The sequence below is a fragment of the Pseudophryne corroboree genome, chromosome 9 (assembly GCF_028390025.1).
Source record: "Pseudophryne corroboree isolate aPseCor3 chromosome 9, aPseCor3.hap2, whole genome shotgun sequence".
NCBI classification, from domain to species: domain Eukaryota; kingdom Metazoa; phylum Chordata; class Amphibia; order Anura; family Myobatrachidae; genus Pseudophryne; species Pseudophryne corroboree.
This window is the reverse complement of record NC_086452.1, coordinates 186,030,371-186,051,051: the sequence shown is the minus strand read 5'-3', so window position 1 is coordinate 186,051,051 and position 20,681 is coordinate 186,030,371. Positions and strand designations below refer to the sequence as shown.

The following is a 20,681-nucleotide window of genomic DNA, read 5'->3' as shown; positions in this document are numbered from 1 at the left end:
TGTACTCCCGCTACATAGATGATATTTTCATTCTGTGGACCGGGGGTATGGCGGAATTTGAGAACCTTATGCATGAAGTGAATTGTTTAGACTCACCTATCAAATATACTTATGCATGCAGTACCGAAGTGATGAATTTCCTGGATGTGGAAGTCAGGATTAAGAATGGCATAATAAGTACTGATGTCTACTTTAAGAATGTTGACCGTAATACTTTTCTCAGGGCAGATAGTCATCACCCGGTGGCCTTGAAACAGGGATTGCCGCTTTCTCAGATGATGCGTATAGCAAGGGTAGTGAGTGACCCTCTGAAGATCTCTTCTAGATTAGATGATCTTATTGGTAAATTTATTGCACGTGGGTATGACTCTAAACTACTACATACGCAAAAGGATAAAGTACTCAAGATGTCCCGATCTCGATTGTTACAACCAGCTGTACGCCATACGGAAAATACTATTCCCTGGGTTAGTACTTACACGGTAGCCAGTCCGATTATTAAACGAGCAACTCAGGCCCTTTGACCCATTGTTAAAACCGATAGAGATCTTCCGTGCTTTAGTAATGTCAGGCCAATGGCCGCGTTCCGGAGAGGACGGAACCTTAAGGATAGGTTAGTTAAAACTGACATTTCAGGTATGGGCAAAACAATTGGACCAAATATTTATGTTAAACCTCCGGGCTGCTACAGCTGCTATAACTGTACCACATGTAAGTACATGACAACATGTAAGAAATTTAAACATCCACACTTAGATAAGTTCTATGATATCCGCCATGTACTTACCTGTAGATCTGAATTTGTGGTATATGTTATATGCTGCCCGTGCGGCCTATATTATATAGGCCAGACATCGAGATCTTTCAGAGAGAGGATGGCTTTACATCGTTCGGCCATTCATCTCTCTGGGAAAAATTTGGATCAGCCTGTGGCACGCCACTTTAGGGATAAGGGTCACCCCCTGTCCTCACTGCGGTATTTCATGATTGACCACATCCCGCTGGTTGCGTGGGGTGGAGATCGTCAGAATATGCTATTGTTGGCCGAGTCGAGGTGGATTTTCCGGCTTAATACGATGGTTCCTAATGGTCTTAATGACAAGATTAATGGGAACACTTTGATGTAATTTTTTCCATTAGTTGGATTAGACTAGGGTGGATCTTTAGGTATAAATTTGGTGTCTCTATATACTTTCTTTGTATCATTGATATCTATCATGTACTGTATTTATTGTACTGTGTACATCTCTCTTGTGTTCTGGTTACTACACATAGCTGGTGTTTATTTTTACATATGTTCTTAATGATGCTCTTGTATTCTGTGTCTTAGATCTCCAGCTCTGCTTGCGGACCCTCAGTGACGATGTGTCCAACATGCGCCACACTGCTGTAACGCAAGCTAACAGGTTGCTTTGACGACCATGGGAAGCAGCGGCCAGGAAGTGCGCCATGTGGGAGGACCTTCGGCTGGGAGATGTGCGGCGGGCGGGTGAGACCGGGACATGCTGCTATTTAATGTGGGTAAGTGTTCTGCTGTGTTTGTGTATGATATTTCTTGATAAAGGGGCGCCAGCCCCGAAACGCCGATATTACATTATCTGAGTGCTTCGTTCTTTTGCCTCTCTGAGTGCCTTTAATTGTTCCCGTTTGGACCAGTATATATATATATATATATATATATATATATATATATATATATATATAATATAATATATATGCATGCACACATACTGTATATACACTGCTCAAAAAAATAAAGGGAACACTTAAACAACACAATGTAACTCCAAGTCAATCACACTTCTGTGAAATCAAACTGTCCACTTAGGAAGCAACACTGATTGACAATTTCACATGCTGTTGTGCAAATGGAATAGACAACAGGTGGGAATTATAGGCAATTAGCAAGACACCCCCAATAAAGGAGTTGCTCTGCAGGTGGTGACCACAGACCACTTCTCAGCTCCTATGCTTTCTGGCTGATGTTTTGGTCACTTTTGAAAGCTGGCGGTGATTTCACTCTAGTGATAGCATGAGACAGAGTCTACAACCCATACAAGTGGCTCAGGTAGTGCAGCTCATCCAGGATGGCACATCAATGCGAGCTGTGGCAAGGTTTGCTGTGTCTGTCAGCGTAGTGTCCAGAGCATGGAGGCGCTACCAGGAGACAGGCCAGTGCATCAGTAGATGTGGAGGAGGCCGTAGGAGGGCAACAACCCAGCAGCAGGACCGCTACCTCCGCCTTTGTGCAAGGAGGAACAGGAGGAGCACTGCCAGAGCCCTGCAAAATGACCTCCAGCAAGCCACAAATGTGCATGTGTCTACTCAAACGATCAGAAACAGACTCCATGAGGGTGGTATGAGGGCCCGACGTCCACAGGTGGGGGTTGTGCTTACAGCCCAACACCGTGCAGGTTGTTTGACATTTGCCAGAGAACACCAAGATTGGCAAATTCGCCACTGCCGCCCTGTGCTCTTCACAGATGAAAGCAGGTTCTCACTGAGCACATGTGACAGACGTGACAGAGTCTGGAGACGCCAAGGAGAATGTTCTGCTGCCTGCAACATCCTCCAGCATGACCGGTTTGGCAGTGGGTCAGTAATGGTGTGGGGTGGCATTTCTTTGGGGGGCCGCACAGCCCTCCATGTGCTCACCAGAGGTAGCCTGACTGCAATTAGGTACCGAGATGAGATCCTCAGACCCCTTGTGAGACCATATGCTGGTGCGGTTGGCCCTGGGTTCCTCCTAATGCAAGACAATGCTAGACCTCATGTGGCTGGAGTGTGTCAGCAGTTCCTGCAAGACGAAGGCATTGATGCTATGGACTGGCCCGCCCGTTCCCCAGACCTAAATCCAATTGAGCACATCTGGGACATCATGTCTCGCTCCATCCACCAACGCCATGTTGCACCACAGACTGTCCAGGAGTTGGCGGATGCTTTAGTCCAGGTCTGGGAGGAGATCCCTCAGGAGACCATCCGCCACCTCATCAGGAGCATGCCCAGGTGTTGTAGGGAGGTCATACAGGCACGTGGAGGCCACACACACTACTGAGCCTCATTTTGACTTGTTTTAAGGACATTACATCAAAGTTGGATTAGCCTGTAGTGTGTTTTTCCACTTTAATTTTGAGTGACTCCTAATCCAGACCTCCATGGGTTAATAAATTTGATTTCCATTGATTATTTTTGTGTGATTTTGTTGTCAGCACAGTCAACTATGTAAAGAACAAAGTATTTAATAAGAATATTTCATTCATTCAGATCTAGGATGTGTTATTTTAGTGTTCCCTTTATTTTTTTGAGCAGTATACATATATATATATATATATATATTGCATATAAATTGAGAATGTCTGGCACTCCCATTCTGTTAAAATAATTGTAACATATTAACATAGCAACTGAGGTTGAAAAAAGACAATTGTCCATCGAGTTCAATCTATTTGTGGTCTCCTATGCAATTTTATTTTAGGACTAGTTATTTTTATGTTAGGACTAGTTATATGAACTATAATGCGTGACTACGCACCATAACCTTGAATATCTTTATCCAATAGGAATTTATCTAACCCATTCTTAAAGGCGTTGACTGAGTCCGCCGTTACTACTCTCTCAGGCAGGGAATTCCAAACACGTATTATCCTTACTGTGAAAAAACCTTTTCGCCTCAATGTGCGAAACTCCTCAACTCTAACCTAAGCGAGTGACCTTGTGTCCTCTGTGCTGATCTTATTGAAAACAGGTCCCTCGGAAGCTCTGTGTATTGACCCCTTATATATTTGTAGATTTTGATCATGCCCCCTCTTAGTCTCCTTTTTTACAATGTAAACATGCCTAGCCTTGCAAGCCTTTCCTCGTATTCCAGCGTCTCCATGCCCTTAATTAGTTTGGTCGCCCGCCTCTGAACCTTTTCTAGCTCCAGGATATCCTTTTTGTAATATGGTGCCCAAAATTGCACACAGTATTCAAGTTCTGGCCTCACTAGTGATTTATATAATGGGAGTATAATACTCTCGTCCCTTGCGTCAATTTCCCATTTTATGCATGCTATTAGCCTTCATTGCTGCACTCCTACTTTGGGTACTGCTGCTTAATTTGTTATCTATGTGAACCCCTAAGTTTTTTTTCCAGTACAGAATCCCCTAATATTACCCCATTTAGTATGTAGGTGTTATTTTTGGTCTTGCCACCACAGTGCATTACCTTACACTTCTCTGTGTTGAATCTCATTCTCCATTTTGCTGCCCATGCTTCCAGTTTAATTAAGGTGCTCTGAAGAGACTTAGCATCCCCCTCCGTATTTATAACCTCACACAATTTGGTATCGTCTGTGAAAATTGACACCATGCTCTCTAGACCTATTGTTAGGTCGTTGATGAAAATGTTGAACAAAAGGGGTCCAAGTACAGACCCTTGTGGCACACCACTTAGCACTTTAGTCCAATTTGAAAATGATCCAGTGACCACAACGCGCTGCTCCCTGTTATCTAACCAATTACTGACCCAAGTGCATATTGTGCTCCCTAGCCCTATTTCTTGTAGTTTATAGATAAATTGCATGTATCGAAAGCTTTGGCAAAGTCTAAAAAGATTATATCCACCTCCTTACCCTGATCAAGGTTCGCACTTACTGTTTCATAAAAGCCAAGTACCGTATATACTCGAGTATAAGCCGACTTTTTCAGCACGTTTTTTTGTGCTGAAAAAGCCTCTTCGGCTTATACTCGAGTGAGTATTTAGGAGGGACATGGGAGGGCACAGCGCGCGGCTCTCCTGTGTCCCTCCGGCGGCAGCGGCGTGTGTTAAAGGAGGGACACGGAGGGCACAGCGCTCGGCTCTCCTGTGTCCCTCCTGTGTCTCCGGCGGCAGCGGCGTGTGTGTGTTAAAGGAAGTGCCAGAAACCGGCACTTCCTTTAACACACACACACGCCACTGCCGCCGGAGACGCAGGAGGGACACAGGAGAGCCGAGCGCTGTGCTCTCCGTGTCCCTCCTTCAGAAGACAGCGCGGGAGCGACGGGACGGCACGGGAGCGATGGAGGGTAAGTAACAAACTGGCACTGTGGGGCATATCTGGCACTGTGGGGTATATCTGGCACATCTGGCACTGTGGGGCATATCTGGCAGCATGAGGGCATATTTGGCACTGTGGGGCATATCTGGCACATCTGGCACTGTGGGGCATATCTGGCAGCATGAGGGCATATCTGGCACTGTGGGGCATATCTGGCAGCATGAGGGCATATCTGGTACTGTGGGGCATATCTGACACATCTGGCATTGTGGGGCATATCTGGCAGCATGAGGGCATATCTGGCACTGTGGGGCATATCTGGCAGCATGAGGGCATATCTGGCACTGTGGGGCATATCTGGCACATCTGGCATTGTGGGTCATATCTGGCAGCATGAGGGCATATCTGGCACTGTGGGGCATATCTGGCAGCATGAGGGCATATCTGGCACTGTGGGGCATATATGGCAGCATGAGGGCATATCTGGCACTGTGGGGCATATCTGGCACTGTAGGGCATATATGGCACATCTGGCATTGTGGGGCATATCTGGCAGCATGAGGGCATATCTGGCACTATGAGGGCTGTGTACGGCTAGAGCTGCATTTCCTACCCAAGGCTTATACTCAAGTCAATAAGTTTTCCCAGGTTTTTGTGGTAAAATTAGGTGCCTCGGCTTATATTCGGGTCGACTTATATTCGAGTATATACGGTAAGTTGGTTTGATATTATCTGTCCTTCACAAATCCATGTTGGTTCCTTTAATGACCTTATTGGCTTCAAGGAACTTTTGAATACTGTCCCTTAGAATACCTTCCAATACTTTCCCCACTATAGATGTAAGACTAACTGGTCTATAATTACCCGGTTCAGCTTTGCTCCCCTTTTTGAATATTGGCACTACCTCCGCTATACGCCAGTCTTTGGGAACCATACCCAATTTAACTGAATCCATGAAGATCAAAAATAGTGGTCTTGCTAGTTCAGCGTGCAGCTCCATAAGAACCCTTGGGTGAATTCCATCGGGGCCAGGTGACTTGCTAATCTTTAACTTTTTTAATCATTCACAGACTATCTCCTCACATAAATAAGCATTTAGCAGTGGGACATTATCTTTGTTGAGATTTTGTGTTAGACCCAGCATTTGGTCCTCTCTGGTAAATACCATTGAAAAATACTTGTTTAGTTTGTTTGCTATGTCATTATAATTTTTGATTATAATGCATCTGGTGCCCTCACAAAACGGTAATTATAGTAAGCCAAGGGTGCAGCACTTGGGACTGGTGAAATATTTAATTATTATTATTATTATTATTATTATTATTATTATTCCACAACTCACAACTGTCTGTCCCACCCGTGGGCAGCAGTGTCCCACGGGGGAGGGGGGGGGGGGTCAGTTGGGAGAGCCTTTGATCACCTGCTGCTCTGCTATGCAAAGCAGCCGGTGATCACTGAATACATGCTGTGCGCACATGCACGGCATGTATTCAGTGCTAGGAGGGGAGCGGGGGCTGCCCACCTGCTCGGGGAGCACTGGGCGCGCCCCCAAAAGGCAGGAAACTGGTCCGTTTGGCAAGGCCTTGCCTATCACGATCGAGGTCACGCTACCTTTTTGGGTCTGCCCCTATTGTCCCTATTTCTTCAACACAAAAGTTGGGAGGTATGTTATTAATGTATAGATTTTTGATTATAAATGATAACACCCATATTTTAACACATATTAAGCAGTATATATATTTATATATATATATATATATATACACAGTACTTAGACCGGCACTCCGATGAGTAAAGTAATCAGCTGGTGCCCTCACATATACCTCCGTATATATACATACAATTGCTGTGGTGCGGCACTCAGCTTGGAAAAAATGATCCGTAGACTGGCGTATATAACAACGTTTCAGTGCTCTATTTATTGCACTATCATCAGGTTAAAAGAATAATAACATACACATACCTTTTATATGATCAACACCCGTGTGAAAGACGCCGGTTCGGGAAACCCGCCCAGGGTCCCGTCCCGGAAACAATAACGTGTGACGTCAGCGCGTTTGCACTCACCAACCATCACCATGACAACACATAAACAAGAAAACGAACCTGCATCAGAGAAAGTTCATGTTAGTTTGAAAAAGCAATACATATGTATAATCATATAAGAGAAATAGCGTACCAGAACTGACTAACTGAAACAAGCAAAGCTTATGTATTCATTAAGACCCCGAGGTGATAATACATCAAACCAATGTATCCATTGTGTCTCTCTTTGAAGTAATAATCTTTTGCGGTCACCTCCTCTAACAGGTTTCTTTACATAATCTATCATTCTGTACCTCAAACTTGAAATGCTGTGTCTAAGTTCAGCAAAATGACGAGCCACAGGGTGTTCAGATTTCTTACCAGACATCAGAGCGGCTCTCATAGAAGAACGATGCATTGACATGCGATCTTTAAACCTACATTGAGTTTTACCTATATATGAGAGGCCGCATGGGCAAATAATCTGATAAATTACATAGGTAGAATTGCATGTGAGATGATGTTTAATACAATATGTCTTGCCTGTATGGGGATGAAAAAACGTGTCACCAGCAATCAAAAAGGAACACGTGGTCCAACCACATTTGAAACATCCATTTTTCTTTTTAGATAAAAAAATGTGATATAGTGTAGGTTCTGTAGAATAATTACCTATATCAGATTTTACAAGTATATCCCTCAGGTTGCGGCCTCAACTATAACAGGGCATTACATGAGAATCATGAAAAGGTAAATTTTTATCAGTTTGCAAGATACTCCAATGTTTTTTAACTGCCTTGTTAACATTAACTGACTGAGTATTGAATTGATTGCCATTGGAATTATTTTAAAAGTAGTGGAGTTCCTTTGTTTACATAACAGGGCTTCTCTATTCATATCCATGACTCGGTTTTTTGTGGTAAGGAGGTCTGATTTTGAATATCCCCTCTGGATCAATTTGGCAAACAGATCATCAATCTGAATATTAGCCATCTCGGATTCTGTATTAATTCTACGAATCCGCAACATCTGTGAGTAAGGTAAAGATTTTTTAAGACTAGTGGGATGACAACTAGTATACTGTAACAACGTATTACGGTCAGTGGTCTTACTAAAGACCGAAGTGGAGAACTGCCCTCCACAGTTATTGATATCCACATCGAGGAAATCAATATGTTGCTCACTTAGTCTTAATGTAAATTTAATGGGACATTCCGATTTGTTCTGTAATTCGATCAATGAAAAAAATCCTCCTTACTACCTCCCCAAAGAATGAATAAATCATCAATAAATCTTGTGTACAGTAATATCTTAGATGAGACCGCCCTATCTGAAAAGAATATCCTCTGTTCAACATAAAACATAAATATGTTGGCAAATGCCAGTGCCACCGATGACCCCATTGAACAACCGCTCAATTGGACATAATATTTCCTGTCGAACAGAAAATAATTTCTTGTAAGAATAAATTCCAACAGTAATAAGCAAAACTCAATAAATTTCATGTCATACATATTGCATTGAATCAAGAATTCTTTAACAGCATGTATACCCTCATTATGCGGTATCTCAGTATATAAGCTGACAACATCAGCACAAATCATTATAGACTCATCTGTAACCCACTGAACTGAAGACAATTTGTTTAGAAACATAGTAGTGTCCAAAAGAAAGTTCTTATGTCTTTGGACTAATGGTTGCAGGATAGAGTCAAGATAAATAGAGGCGGGTTGACTGAGGGAGCCTCAAGAGGACACAATAGGGCGACCAGGGGGAGGGCTGATGCCCATATGTATTTTGGGCAAAGTATATAACAAGGGTGTAATTGGATATTTGGGTAATAAAGCCTCCATCCTAAATAAATTGTGTTTTTCTTGTAGCCATTCTCTTCCCAAGATAACTCAAGCACTAACAGTGATTCTGAACCTTCGTCTGTACGAGGTGCATCATCAGGAACACAGACACAAGCAATAATGGCTTCAAAAAACGCCAATTCACCCGGCGTGGGGGTCAAAGCAAAAGAAACGGGCCTTGGCAAAAGAACATAAGAACTTTCTTTTGGACACTACTATGTTTGGAAGAAGGGGAAATATCCAGGAATGAATATTTATATTTATTTAACCATCACCTTGTCATTCCCACCTATTATCACTTACCAAAGATACACAAAACACTGCAGTCACCTCCTGGGCGTCCTATTATTGGGTCCCTCACCACAAATATATCGGCCTTTGTTGATCACTTTCTTCAAACACATGTTGTATCACTTAGATCATACATCAGAGACTCTACACAATTTTTTGAACCTTATAAAAGGAGTTTCTTGGGATCCTAAATATTTGTTAATGACGTGTGACGCAGAGTCACTATACACCAATATTCCACATAAAGAAGGTGGAATTGCACTTCAGGTCTATTTAGAACAAAATTTGAGTCTGACTAATGTAAGACGGAATTTTTTTTTAGATGCGGTACAATTTATCTTATCACATAATTATTTCACTTTCAACTGTGCTTTTTATTTACAGATTCTGGGTACCGCCATGGGCACTAGGGTTGCCCCAAGCTTTGCCAACTTGTATATGGGCCGCTTTGAAGAACAGTATATCTGGGGCAGCCCATTTGGGGTGAACCTCGTGCTCTACGGGCGGTACATAGATGATTTATTTTTTATTTGGGATGGAGATTACCTTTCAGCTTCACAATTTGTCACTTATCTTAATCACAATACTTTTGGTCTAAAATTCACGAGCACAATTCACGCTAGTCATATCACCTTCCTGGATATTGTCCTAGAAGTTGAAAGAGATAGAATTCTGATTTCTACATACAAGAAAGAAGTGGATTCTAACAACTACCTAAATTACTCTAGTTGTCACTATAGGCCTTGGCTTGATAATATACCAAAAAGCCAATATTTTAGACTGAGGAGGAACTGCTCTGAATATGAGAAATTAAAATTACAGGCTAAAGACCTTACTAATGCTCTATCAGAACAAAGTTATCCCGCAAGCATACTTAATTCTGCATTTGAAGAGGCTAGCTCTAAAGAAAGAGAAACGTTGTTGGGTAAAACCATTATAGGTAAACATGAACCTATGATTGAAGAATTTGATCATGATTTGATCTTTGTGTCTAAATATAATTCTCACTCTAAAGATATTAAGAAAATTATTAAGAAGAATTATGGACTTCCTAAAACAGATAGGATTTTATCCACATGTTTGAAGGAGGAACCAAAAGTAGTTTATAAAAAGAATAGAAATCTGCAGAGTTTTCTAGCCCCCAGCCATTTCAAAGTCGAACAAAGAACAGGGAATACTGCTACAACTTGGCTAGGTAAGATATCTAATATCAAGGGATGTTATAAATGCGGTAGGATAGGTTGCATTACTTGTAACTTTATATTAAACAAAAGCACTACATTTAATTCTACTGCATTAGGAACCACTTTCAATATTAATCATCATATCAATTGTAACTCCACATATGTTGTATATTTGATAACATGCCAATGTGGAGTACAATATGTAGGAAGGACAACTCGTTCCCTGAATACTAGATTCCTAGAACACAGGCAGAATGTTCTAAAAGGGTTATGTATGCATTGCCAATCCCGCCATGTACAAATAAAACACGAGGTAATATCAGTGTATTACAGGTACAAGGAATTGAGCATATCGGGAACACAACTAGAGGAGGAGATCGTTTTAACCTCATCTGTAGAAGAGAAGCCTATTGGATTTTCTCTTTAGGCTCATTGTTCCCTGCAGGATTAAATGAGTCAGTCAAACTAAATAACCTTTAATATCTTCCTATCCCATTATGGCTTACTGGAGGCTGTGGTCCGTGACCTGTACGCTCAACCCCTAGTGTGCTTATGGGTATTCATTTTAAGTGGTTGTATCTATGATATGTCAGTTTGATTGGTTTTAAGAAGACTTCCCCCATATATAATTTATATTTTTTATATATATATTCTTTATTTGGATTTGCTTGTTCTTTTTAGATAATTCTATAGGTTCTCCATTTATAGTTAAGAATCGATCAATAGTATACACATATGTATATATGAAAAATTGGAACCATGTTCACCTATGAACTATAAAAACTAGTAAATTGGTGTGCTGGATCCAATTTTGGTTATAAAAATCATGATTGAACTAGCTTTGAGACACTATTGTATCAAGCTTTAATAAATGTTCTCTTTCTGATGATCATATATATTTTTCTTTTTCTGATGATTATATATAATTTTCTATTTCCTCTCTCTCTTCTTGTATAATTGTATATGTATATGGTTGTAAAAAATGTTCTCAGAGACAATTGACTTGACTATATATTAACATCTATATAGGTGTCTTTGAAAAATAATACATAAGATTGATGACTATAATATATAATAGATATTTTGTAAACTAAAGTAAAAGTTCTAAAGAGAAAAAATATATACATATAATTGTGTTGGTGTGATTTGGTCCTGGATGGGACTTGAACCTGGGTCCTGCTGTGTACTTGACTCTGGCACTAGCTTGTTACGCCACTGACTTTTTAGTATCTATACTGGATTTTTTCTATTAGTTGAAGTTAATCACTATAAACATGAATTGCAGTGATGCCTGCTTGTATCAAACAAAATATCAATTTCTTGTAACAAACTATAAAGAACTGATAGTTTGTATAAGTAAATACTGTTGATGGTTTATAATAATGCCTTTTAAAAATGTAGACAAAGATAACAACATTATACTGAACACTTGTTTTAGATAATTTTGAACACCTGTTGCTGCTAATAAATGGTCTCTGTGGATTGGCAAATTGAACATTTAAATATCAGACCAGCTTGACACCTGTGAGGTCCACATCATTGTTCCGGTCTCTGCCTCCATTGTTCCACCGCCAGTCTGCAGCCGCGCCCTCTCCTGTGTGTGTCCTGTGAAACATCTCATCAGCCCGTTGCCGTCTGTGGAGCTCAGAGCACGGGCTGACAGTGACACTGCGAGCGGTGCTGCTGACAGCTGCTCTCCCTCTCTCTACACGGCACTTGGATCCAGAGAGGTGTATGCTCTCCCTCCCCCCGCTGCATCAGACATTGGGAAGTTTACTGCTATTGAACTCCAGCAGCGGTGAGCATTAGAAAATCATCCTTAAAACACTATATAACACTCTGTGGAACTTTATTCAAATATAGTGGAAAAGGCAACCAATTTATGAGACAGCGATTGATTCACAGTCAATTACCGGATCATTAAGATATGTAGAACCTTTTGGGGCTGTGTCAAGCATTATGACTTTTTAGATAAATTTATATTTTGTTTATAAATTATGTGTATTTATTAAAGTATATACAATTTTATCTATTGTATTTGCGCTCTCATTCATCTTAAAAATTATTGTCTATAATTAGGTGATAATCCAAATCACCTGCTGAGAGCTGCAATTACAATTATTTTATTTTCAAGTGTTCAGTATTTATATATTAAGTAACTTGCGCCCAATAACGAGTGCTGTTGCTTTTATTATATATTTAGGTAACATATCTAGAGAAAGCTTTACGTAGCACAGTACAGGACAGAAGTATAGAAAGATTTTGTTTTTAAAGCCTGTTCCAAGAGGATCGATATTTGACAAGTGAATTAGTTTAATGAATAGCAAAAGCATGAAGTTCAATAACTGTCTGTAAGCACAAAGGCCCTCATTCCGTGTTGATCGCTCGCTAGCTATTTTTTGCAGAGCAGCGATCAGATAGTCGCTGCCTCTAGGGGAGCGTATTTTCGCTTTGCAAGTGTTCGAACGCTTGTGCAGCCGAGCGGGATGAAAACGTTTTTTACAGTTTCTGAGTAGCTCTGGACTTACCCAGCCCTTGCGATCACTTCAGCCTGTCCAGTCCCGGAATTGATGTCAGATACCCGCCCTACAAACGCCTGGACACGCCTGCATTTTCCCTAGCACTCCCAGAAAACGGTCAGTTGACACACATTTAACGCCCTCTTCCTGTCAATCTCTGCGATCGGTTGTGCGAATGGATTCGTCGCTAGAAGCATTGCACAGCAACAATGCTGTTTGTACCCATACGACCAGCGTGCGCATTGCGGTGCATACGAATGCACAGTAGTAACCTGATCGCTGAGCTGCGAAAAACGGCAGCGAGCGATCAACTCGGAATGAGGGCCAAAGCCAGGTCATACACAGCAGCAAGTAGTCAAATAGAAGCCATATTGCCAGGTCATACAAAAAGCAGCTTTTGACGGTAATAGCAGGCCCACTACACAGACAGGTACTTAGACAGGAACAAGGGCCTGGATATAGGATCAGGTATGCAAAAAAGCAAGAAGAATATTAGTGTCAGGGCATATTTTATGTAAACAGGCATTATAACAATGCATAGTTTTTTTATAGTTGCTACAAACGCGGCATTCCAAATTTGCTAAGAAGGTATGGCAGTTGTGCTAAACTAATAACTGCATTGTCTGCAGAGCCGGCCCTAGGTATAGGCAAACTAGGCAATTGCCTAGGGCATCTGATAAGCCCAGGGGCACAAGCAGCTTCTGCTGATTAAAATGATATGCAGCATGCCTATATTCTGTGTGTAGCATTTCGTATGCAGGTACAGCCACAGTCTCACACGGTATATAGGCATGCAGCATATCATTTTAATCAGTAGAAGCTGCTTGTGCATCCTAGCCACATAGCAATGCAAATAAGATGCATTTTCATCAAAAACAGGCACCCGATGTTAGCAGAGCTACCAGTTGACTCGCGCCAGGCATCTCCTGCTGCATGGTGTAAGATTTATGTATCCAAGCAGAGGCAGAGGTCACAGTGTTAGCGGCCGTGTGAGTGCTGTGTGTGTGCGAGTGTGTTGGTTGTGCAATAGTGTTCAGCATATGTGTAACGGTCATTATGCATTTCATGTGTATAATGCATTAATAATGTGCAGCAAATGTGTATAGAAAGGGCACTACTGTGTGGTCTAATGTGAATAAAGAGCAATATGGTATGATGTAATATGAATAAGGAGCAATATGGTGTGGTCTAATGAGAATAAAGAGCAATATGGTGTGGTGTAATGTGAATAAGGAGCAATTCAGTGTGATGTTATGTGAATGAGGGGCACTACTGTGAGGAGTAATGTATATAAGGTAAAGTGGTACTACGGTGTGATGTAATGTGAATAAGGGACACTATCGCATGATTAATTGTGAACAAAGTTGCAGTACTGTGTGGCATAATTTGAATTGGGGGTACTATTGTGTGGCCATGCCCCTTCCCAGCAAGAACACATACCTTTTTGGGCTGTGCGCCTTATTTAAATTACCGGGGGTAGGAAAACCAAAATAAGGACTGGTATAGGTGAGGGGCGATGGTGCTGGGAAAGGGGTGCAGGGTCAGAGGCGGAACTAGCGTTGGTGCTAGGGGGCACCAGCCAAAATCTTGCCTAGGGCATCATATTGGGTAGGGCCGGCTCTGATTGTCTGAGTGCACATTGTCTTAAGGTAGCATCATCGCCTCCTCATACTCCATGCCTGTGAGTAGATGTAGGTTTAGGATCATATCCCAAACCGCAGGCCACCACCTTAGCACACTGCTCCTGAATATTGCTTTTAGGGCTTAATTCAGATTTGATTACAGCATCAAATTTGTTAGCTAATGGGCAAAACCATGTGCACTGCAGGGGGAGGGGGGGGGGGGGGGCAGATATAACATTTGCAGAGAGAGTTAAGGTGTGTACCCACGGTGAAATAAATCTGTAAGATTTTGGCTATATAGTGAAAATCTTAAGGAAAGTTAGTGCACATCTCAAAGTGTTAGGCAGCTTGCGATATCTATTCTATCCCGATGCGCACTCCCATGGGGTCGGTATCGCAAGGCTAGATAGACTGTGCAGGCAAGTCAATCTTGACTATCTAGTACAAAGTATAGTCAAAACTGGCACTTAGTCAAAATCGTACATAGACAAAATATCAAGTACAGATAGTCAAAATCTGTGCTATCTTTTCTATCTGGGCTTTGGGGAAGTTCAAGGGAAATCACATAGGGGATAATTCCAAGTTGATCGCAGCAGGAAAATTTTTAGCAGTTGGGCAAAACCATGTGCACTGCAGGGGGGGCAGATATAACATGTGCAGAGAGAGTTAGATTTGGGTGGGTTATTTTGTTTCTGTGCAGGGTAAATACTGTCTGCTTTATTTTGACACTGCAAATTAGATTGCAGATTGAACACACCACACCCAAATCAAACTCTCTCTGCACATGTTAAATCTGCCTCCCCTGCAGTGCAGATGGTTTTGCCCAACTGCTAAAAAATTTCCTGCTGCGATCAACTTGGAATTACCCCCATAGTCAAAATCGGGCATAGCAAGGATCTCACCGTGTGTACACACATTTAGATTTGGGTGGGGTGTATTCAAACTGAAATCTAAATTGACGTGTAAAAATAAAGCATCCAGTATTTACAGAGCCCGTCCTAGGCATAGGCAAAGTAGGCAAATGCCTAGGGCATTTGGTATGCCTAGAGGCACCACCAGTTTATGCTGATTAAAATGATATGCGGCATGCCTATATTCTGTGCGTAACATTTCGTATGCAGATACAGCCACAGTCGCACACAGAATATAGGCATGCCACATATTTTAATCAGCAGAAGCTGCTTGTGCGTCCTAGCCACACACATAGCAATGCAAATAAGATGCATTTTCATGAAAAAAGGCACCCAACGTTAGCAGAGCTGCCATCTGACTCATGCCAGGCATCCCCTGCTGTATGGCGCATTGAGGCAAGATTTATGAGGACACATCTGCATCCAAGCAGAGGCAGAGGTCACAGTGTTAGCGGGTGTGTGAGTGCTGTGTGTGAGTGGGTTGGTTGTGCAATAGTGTTTGGCATATGTGTAAGGGGCATTATACGTGTCATGTGTATAAATGCAATAATAATGTGCAGCAAATGTATATGGGGCACTATGTGTGTCATTATGTGTATAAGGGCATTAATAATGTCTGGCATATGTGTAAGGGGTACTATGTGTGTCATAATGTGTATAAGGGCACTAATAATGTGCAGCATATGTGTAAGGGACATTACAGTATGTGTAATTATTGTGTATAAGGGCATTAATAATGTGCAGTATATGTGTAAGGAACAATCTGTGCACATATGTGTATAAGTGCATTAATAAAGGTTGGCATAATGTGTAAGGTGCATTATGTTTATAAGGACATTAATAATGTGTGTCATATGTGTAAGGGGCATTACTGTGTGGTATGATGTGTATAAAGGCATTACTAATGTGTGGCATTATGTGTATAAGGTGCTTTACTGTGCGGCATTACGTATAGAAAGGGCCCTACTGTGTGGTCTAATGTGAATAAAGAGTAATATGGTGTGGTGTAATGTGAATAAGGAGCAATTCAGTGTGCTGTAATGTGAATAAGGGGCACTACTGTGAGGAGTAACGTATATAAGGTAAAGTGGTCCTACTGTGTGATGTAACATGAATAAGGGACACTATCGCATGATAAAATGTGAATAAAGTTACACTACTGTGTGGCATAATTTGAACTGGGGGTACTATTGTGTGCCAATGCCCCTTGCTAACAAAAACACACCCCTTTTTGGGTTGTGCGCCGAATGTGTGCACTGTTCCTATTAAAATATAGGGGGTAGAAACACCAAAAATAAGGACTGCTATGGGTGAGGGGTGATGGTAAAGGGGTGTAGGGTCATAGGCAGAACTAGCGGTGGTGCTAGGGGGCACCAGCCAAAATCTTGCCTAGGGCATCATATTGGTTAGGGCTGACTCTGAGTATTTACCCTGCACAGAAACAAAATAACCCACCCAAATCTAACTCTCTAAGCACATGTTATATCTTCCTCCCATGCAGTAGACATGGTTTTGCCTATTAGCTAACACATTTGCTGCTGCAATTAGATCTGAAGTACCCCCTTAGTTTGGTGAAGCTGAGTTCACAACTGTGTGATGCAGAGCCAGTTACTTTAGACAACATGATGAATGATGCACCTTTAAACTGTGCATCATCTGTCTTCTGTATAAGCAAATACTGAGCAGTTACTAGTCGGATCAGTTAAAACTAGTTATTACCAGGTTTGAAGTGAGTCAATGACAGATCATGTGTAATTCATTAGTGTCCCGGTTTAAAGGGATAGTGTCACAATCCTGACTAAAATCCTATTATTTGGTGATTTACCTCTGCCATCCGTCCTGTATCCTGCATGTTTTCTGCTGGCTGGGATAAACAGCTCACCAGTACCATGAGTGCTGAGTTGACTCCTTGCTAACGAGCTGCATCTGTGTTAATTAACCTTCTATGTGAATACTGAACTCAGCAAGTCTCTGCATGCTGTATCTGCACAGCAATCATTGAGGATTCTTCATGCTGTCCTATACTTCCGTTCCAGCATCCACAAGTCCAGTGGTCACCAGATACAACTCACTGTGCTCTCAGGCCTGCGGCCATTACTGTCTATCTCTGCAAACTACACCACACCGGAGTTCCCTCCAAAACCAGCTATGGACGTCGCCATGACAGTTCCTGGTCAGCTGACCTTCCTGAACCCAATCCGGAACCACTTCCTCATCATGTGACTCCCTCATCCAGTCAGCAGTGAGCAAGGATTGTAGGTTCCAAGTACCAGCACTGGCAAGCTGTCAGTGCTTTGTTGTCTCTCAGTCTGTAGTGAGCGCCTGCATCTTTAGCTGTATTAATCAGAGTGCTGTTACTATCACAGCACCACCTGACTCTTTGGCTGATATTAAAGGGCTATACCGCTATTTCCATCACAGTGTGTCCAAGTACACTGGTGTGCCATCCCAGTGCACCTAAAGACTGTTCTGTATTCCATTGCGGCATGTCACAACTGAGGGCCTGAGCTGACGGGAGGCAGCCTCAGTTGTAGGGGCTGAGATGTAACGGAACCTGGGAGGTTGTATCAGACCCCTAGACATGTAAGTAACATGTAGAAGAAATGCCCGAAGGCGTGAACACGACAACCAGGGTAAAAGTCAATGATGTTTATTTATGACAAACTCCGTAACACAGCAGCAGTAAAAGAAAACATAAAAATCAGCAGAGGATAAATACAGTTCCTGGGTTCTACAGGGTGGCAAGGGCCACAGGGCTCTGGTAGTGTGAGATAGTTCTTATAATCTTCTAGTTGGAAAGTCCTTACCAGGCCCGACTGTAGCAATGGAGATAGCCCAGGATCGTACCAGCTGGTGTTCCAGGAAAAGCTGGGCTGCTGTGGATAAAACGGCTGCTGTGGGTACTGGCTGGAACCAGACTGATGTTGGCACGGAGTGGATACTGGCTGGAACCAGTTAAATGATAAATGTAGCTTGAGAGCGATGAAATATGAAGTGATGTTTGGAGCTTGAGAGCGGTGAAATAATAATGCCGGTGATAAATGATAATCTGCAGAAAAGGGTACCGGCACTTTAAGAAGAGCTGACCTCTGCTGGAAGCTGGATGCTGAAAGCAGGTGGATCTGTAGCTGGAAGCAGATCTATCCATTTGGATTCGAGAGTCAGGCTACACCGCAGGTGGAATGCTGGTGCGGGTCTCTTTAGTGGAAGTGTGGAGATAGGAACTGGAACCTGGAAAACAACCACAGGAGAGAGACAAACTGGAACTAGGTTTGACAACCAAAGCACTGACGCCCTCCTTGCTCAGGCACAGAATATTTATACCTGCAGCAAGGAAGGGATTGGCTAGGCAATTATGCAGATTAACAATGCAGACAGCAGATTGGTGGAAATGAACAGAGGACAGAATCCAAGATGGCTGCGCCCATGCAGACACTTGGAGGGAAGTTTGGTTTGTAATCCATGTGGGAATTAAAACAGCAATGGCGGCGCCGGCCACAGGAGACAGGAGATGCCAGACTGATAAGTGCACATCTAAACCACGCGGGCACAGTGGAGGCCGCGGCTGACGTAATCGCCACTCTGACACTCTGCATGCAGAAACTCAGGGACAGCGGCGGAGGCCGCGGGAGACTCCATTCTGGATGTAACATGGCGCCGCGGTGACCGCGTCTCAGAGTGACAGGAGAGGAGGCAGGAATGTGGATATCAGTATAACAGATGGGATCCGGTCCTGGAACGCTGAGCCAGCCTTAGGAGGCATCTGAAGGGTAAGTAATGGCGTCCAGATACCCGGATCGTGACAGCACCCCCCCCTTTAGGAGTGGCCCCAGGACACTTCTTTGGCTTTTGAGGAAACTTGGAATGGAATCTCCGGACCAAGGCAGGAGCATGGACATCAGAAGCATTGGTCCATGAGCGTTCCTCAGGGCCGTAACCCTTCCAGTCAATAAGATACTGTAGTTGACCGTAACGGTGACGTGAGTCCAGGATCTTGGCCACTTCATACTCAACACCTCGTTGAGTTTGGACTTTCGGAGTTGGAGGAAGTGAGGAATGAAACCGATTCAGGATCAGCGGTTTCAACAGGGAAACATGGAATGTCCTGGGTATTTTTAAGAAGGGAGGTAACTGAAGTCTGTAAGCAACAGGATTGATGACTTGCTCAATTTTGAAAGGACCAATGTAGCGAGGTGCAAACTTCATACTGGGGACTCTTAACCTCAAATTCTTCGTGGATAACCATACCCGATCACCCACCTTGAGAGCAGGAACCGCTCTACGCTTCTTGTCCGCAAACTTCTTATACCTGAACGATGCCTTGAGCAGAGCTGTCGTACACTCTTCCAGTTGTTTGCAAACTGATGCAAGGTGATATCCACTGCTGGAACAGAAGTTGCTGGGAGCGGTTGGAATTCAGGGACTTTAGGGTGGAATCCAAAGTTGGTGAAGAATGGTGTTGAAGAAGATGAGGAATGATACTGATTGTTATGACAGAACTCGGCCCAGGGAAGTAACTGAACCCAGTCATCTTGAGAGGAAGACACATAAATGCGGAGGAAGGCCTCCAAGTCCTGATTCACCCTCTCAGTTTGACCATTGGTCTGAGGATGGTAAGCCGTGGAAAACTTTAGTTTGACTTGGAGGACTTGACATAAACTTCGCCAGAATTTGGCTGTGAATTGAACTCCTCGATCTGAGATAATTTCTTCAGGCAGACCGTGGAGTCGGAAGATCTCTTGTATGAACACTTGAGCCAACTTGGAAGCTGACGGAAGACCGGTGAGAGGAATGAAGTGTGCCATCTTGGTGAACCGGTCAACTACCACCCAGATGGTATTGAACTTGTTGCACATGGGTAAGTCTGTAATAAAATCCATCGACAAATGGGTCCATGGTCGACGGGGAACGGATAGTGGAACCAGTTGCCCCGCAGGCGACTGGCGGGAGACTTTATGTTGGGCACACTTTGGGCAAGATGCAATAAACTCCATGACGTCCTTTCTCAGAGTTGGCCACCAATACGACCTAGAGATAAACTCCAGGGTTTTTTGGATACCTGTATGTCCGGCAAAACGGGAAGCATGGGCCCAATGCATGAGCTTCTTCCTCAGTACCGGCTTCACAAAACTTTTCCCTAGTGGGGGCGTAGAGTCCATCCCTACCGTGGAGAATGCCAACGGATTGATAATAGGATGCTTGTCTGAAGACTCTGACTCATTTTCTTGCTCCCATGAGCGGGAAAGGGCATCGGCCTTG

At 42.9% G+C, this 20,681-nt stretch overlaps 1 protein-coding gene across 1 annotated transcript in view; it reads left to right on the top strand.

The window, feature by feature from the left end:
• The first annotated feature begins 12,011 nt into the window (after window positions 1-12,011).
• Window positions 12,012-20,681, top strand: part of LOC134957828 (flavin-containing monooxygenase 5-like) — a 147,527-nt gene continuing 138,857 nt past the window's right edge. Inside the window, exon 1 of the mRNA XM_063940027.1 lies at window positions 12,012-12,168. Within this exon, the coding sequence (XP_063796097.1) occupies window positions 12,105-12,168 (64 nt within the window). The 5' untranslated portion in view covers window positions 12,012-12,104. The remainder of the gene's footprint in view (window positions 12,169-20,681) is intronic.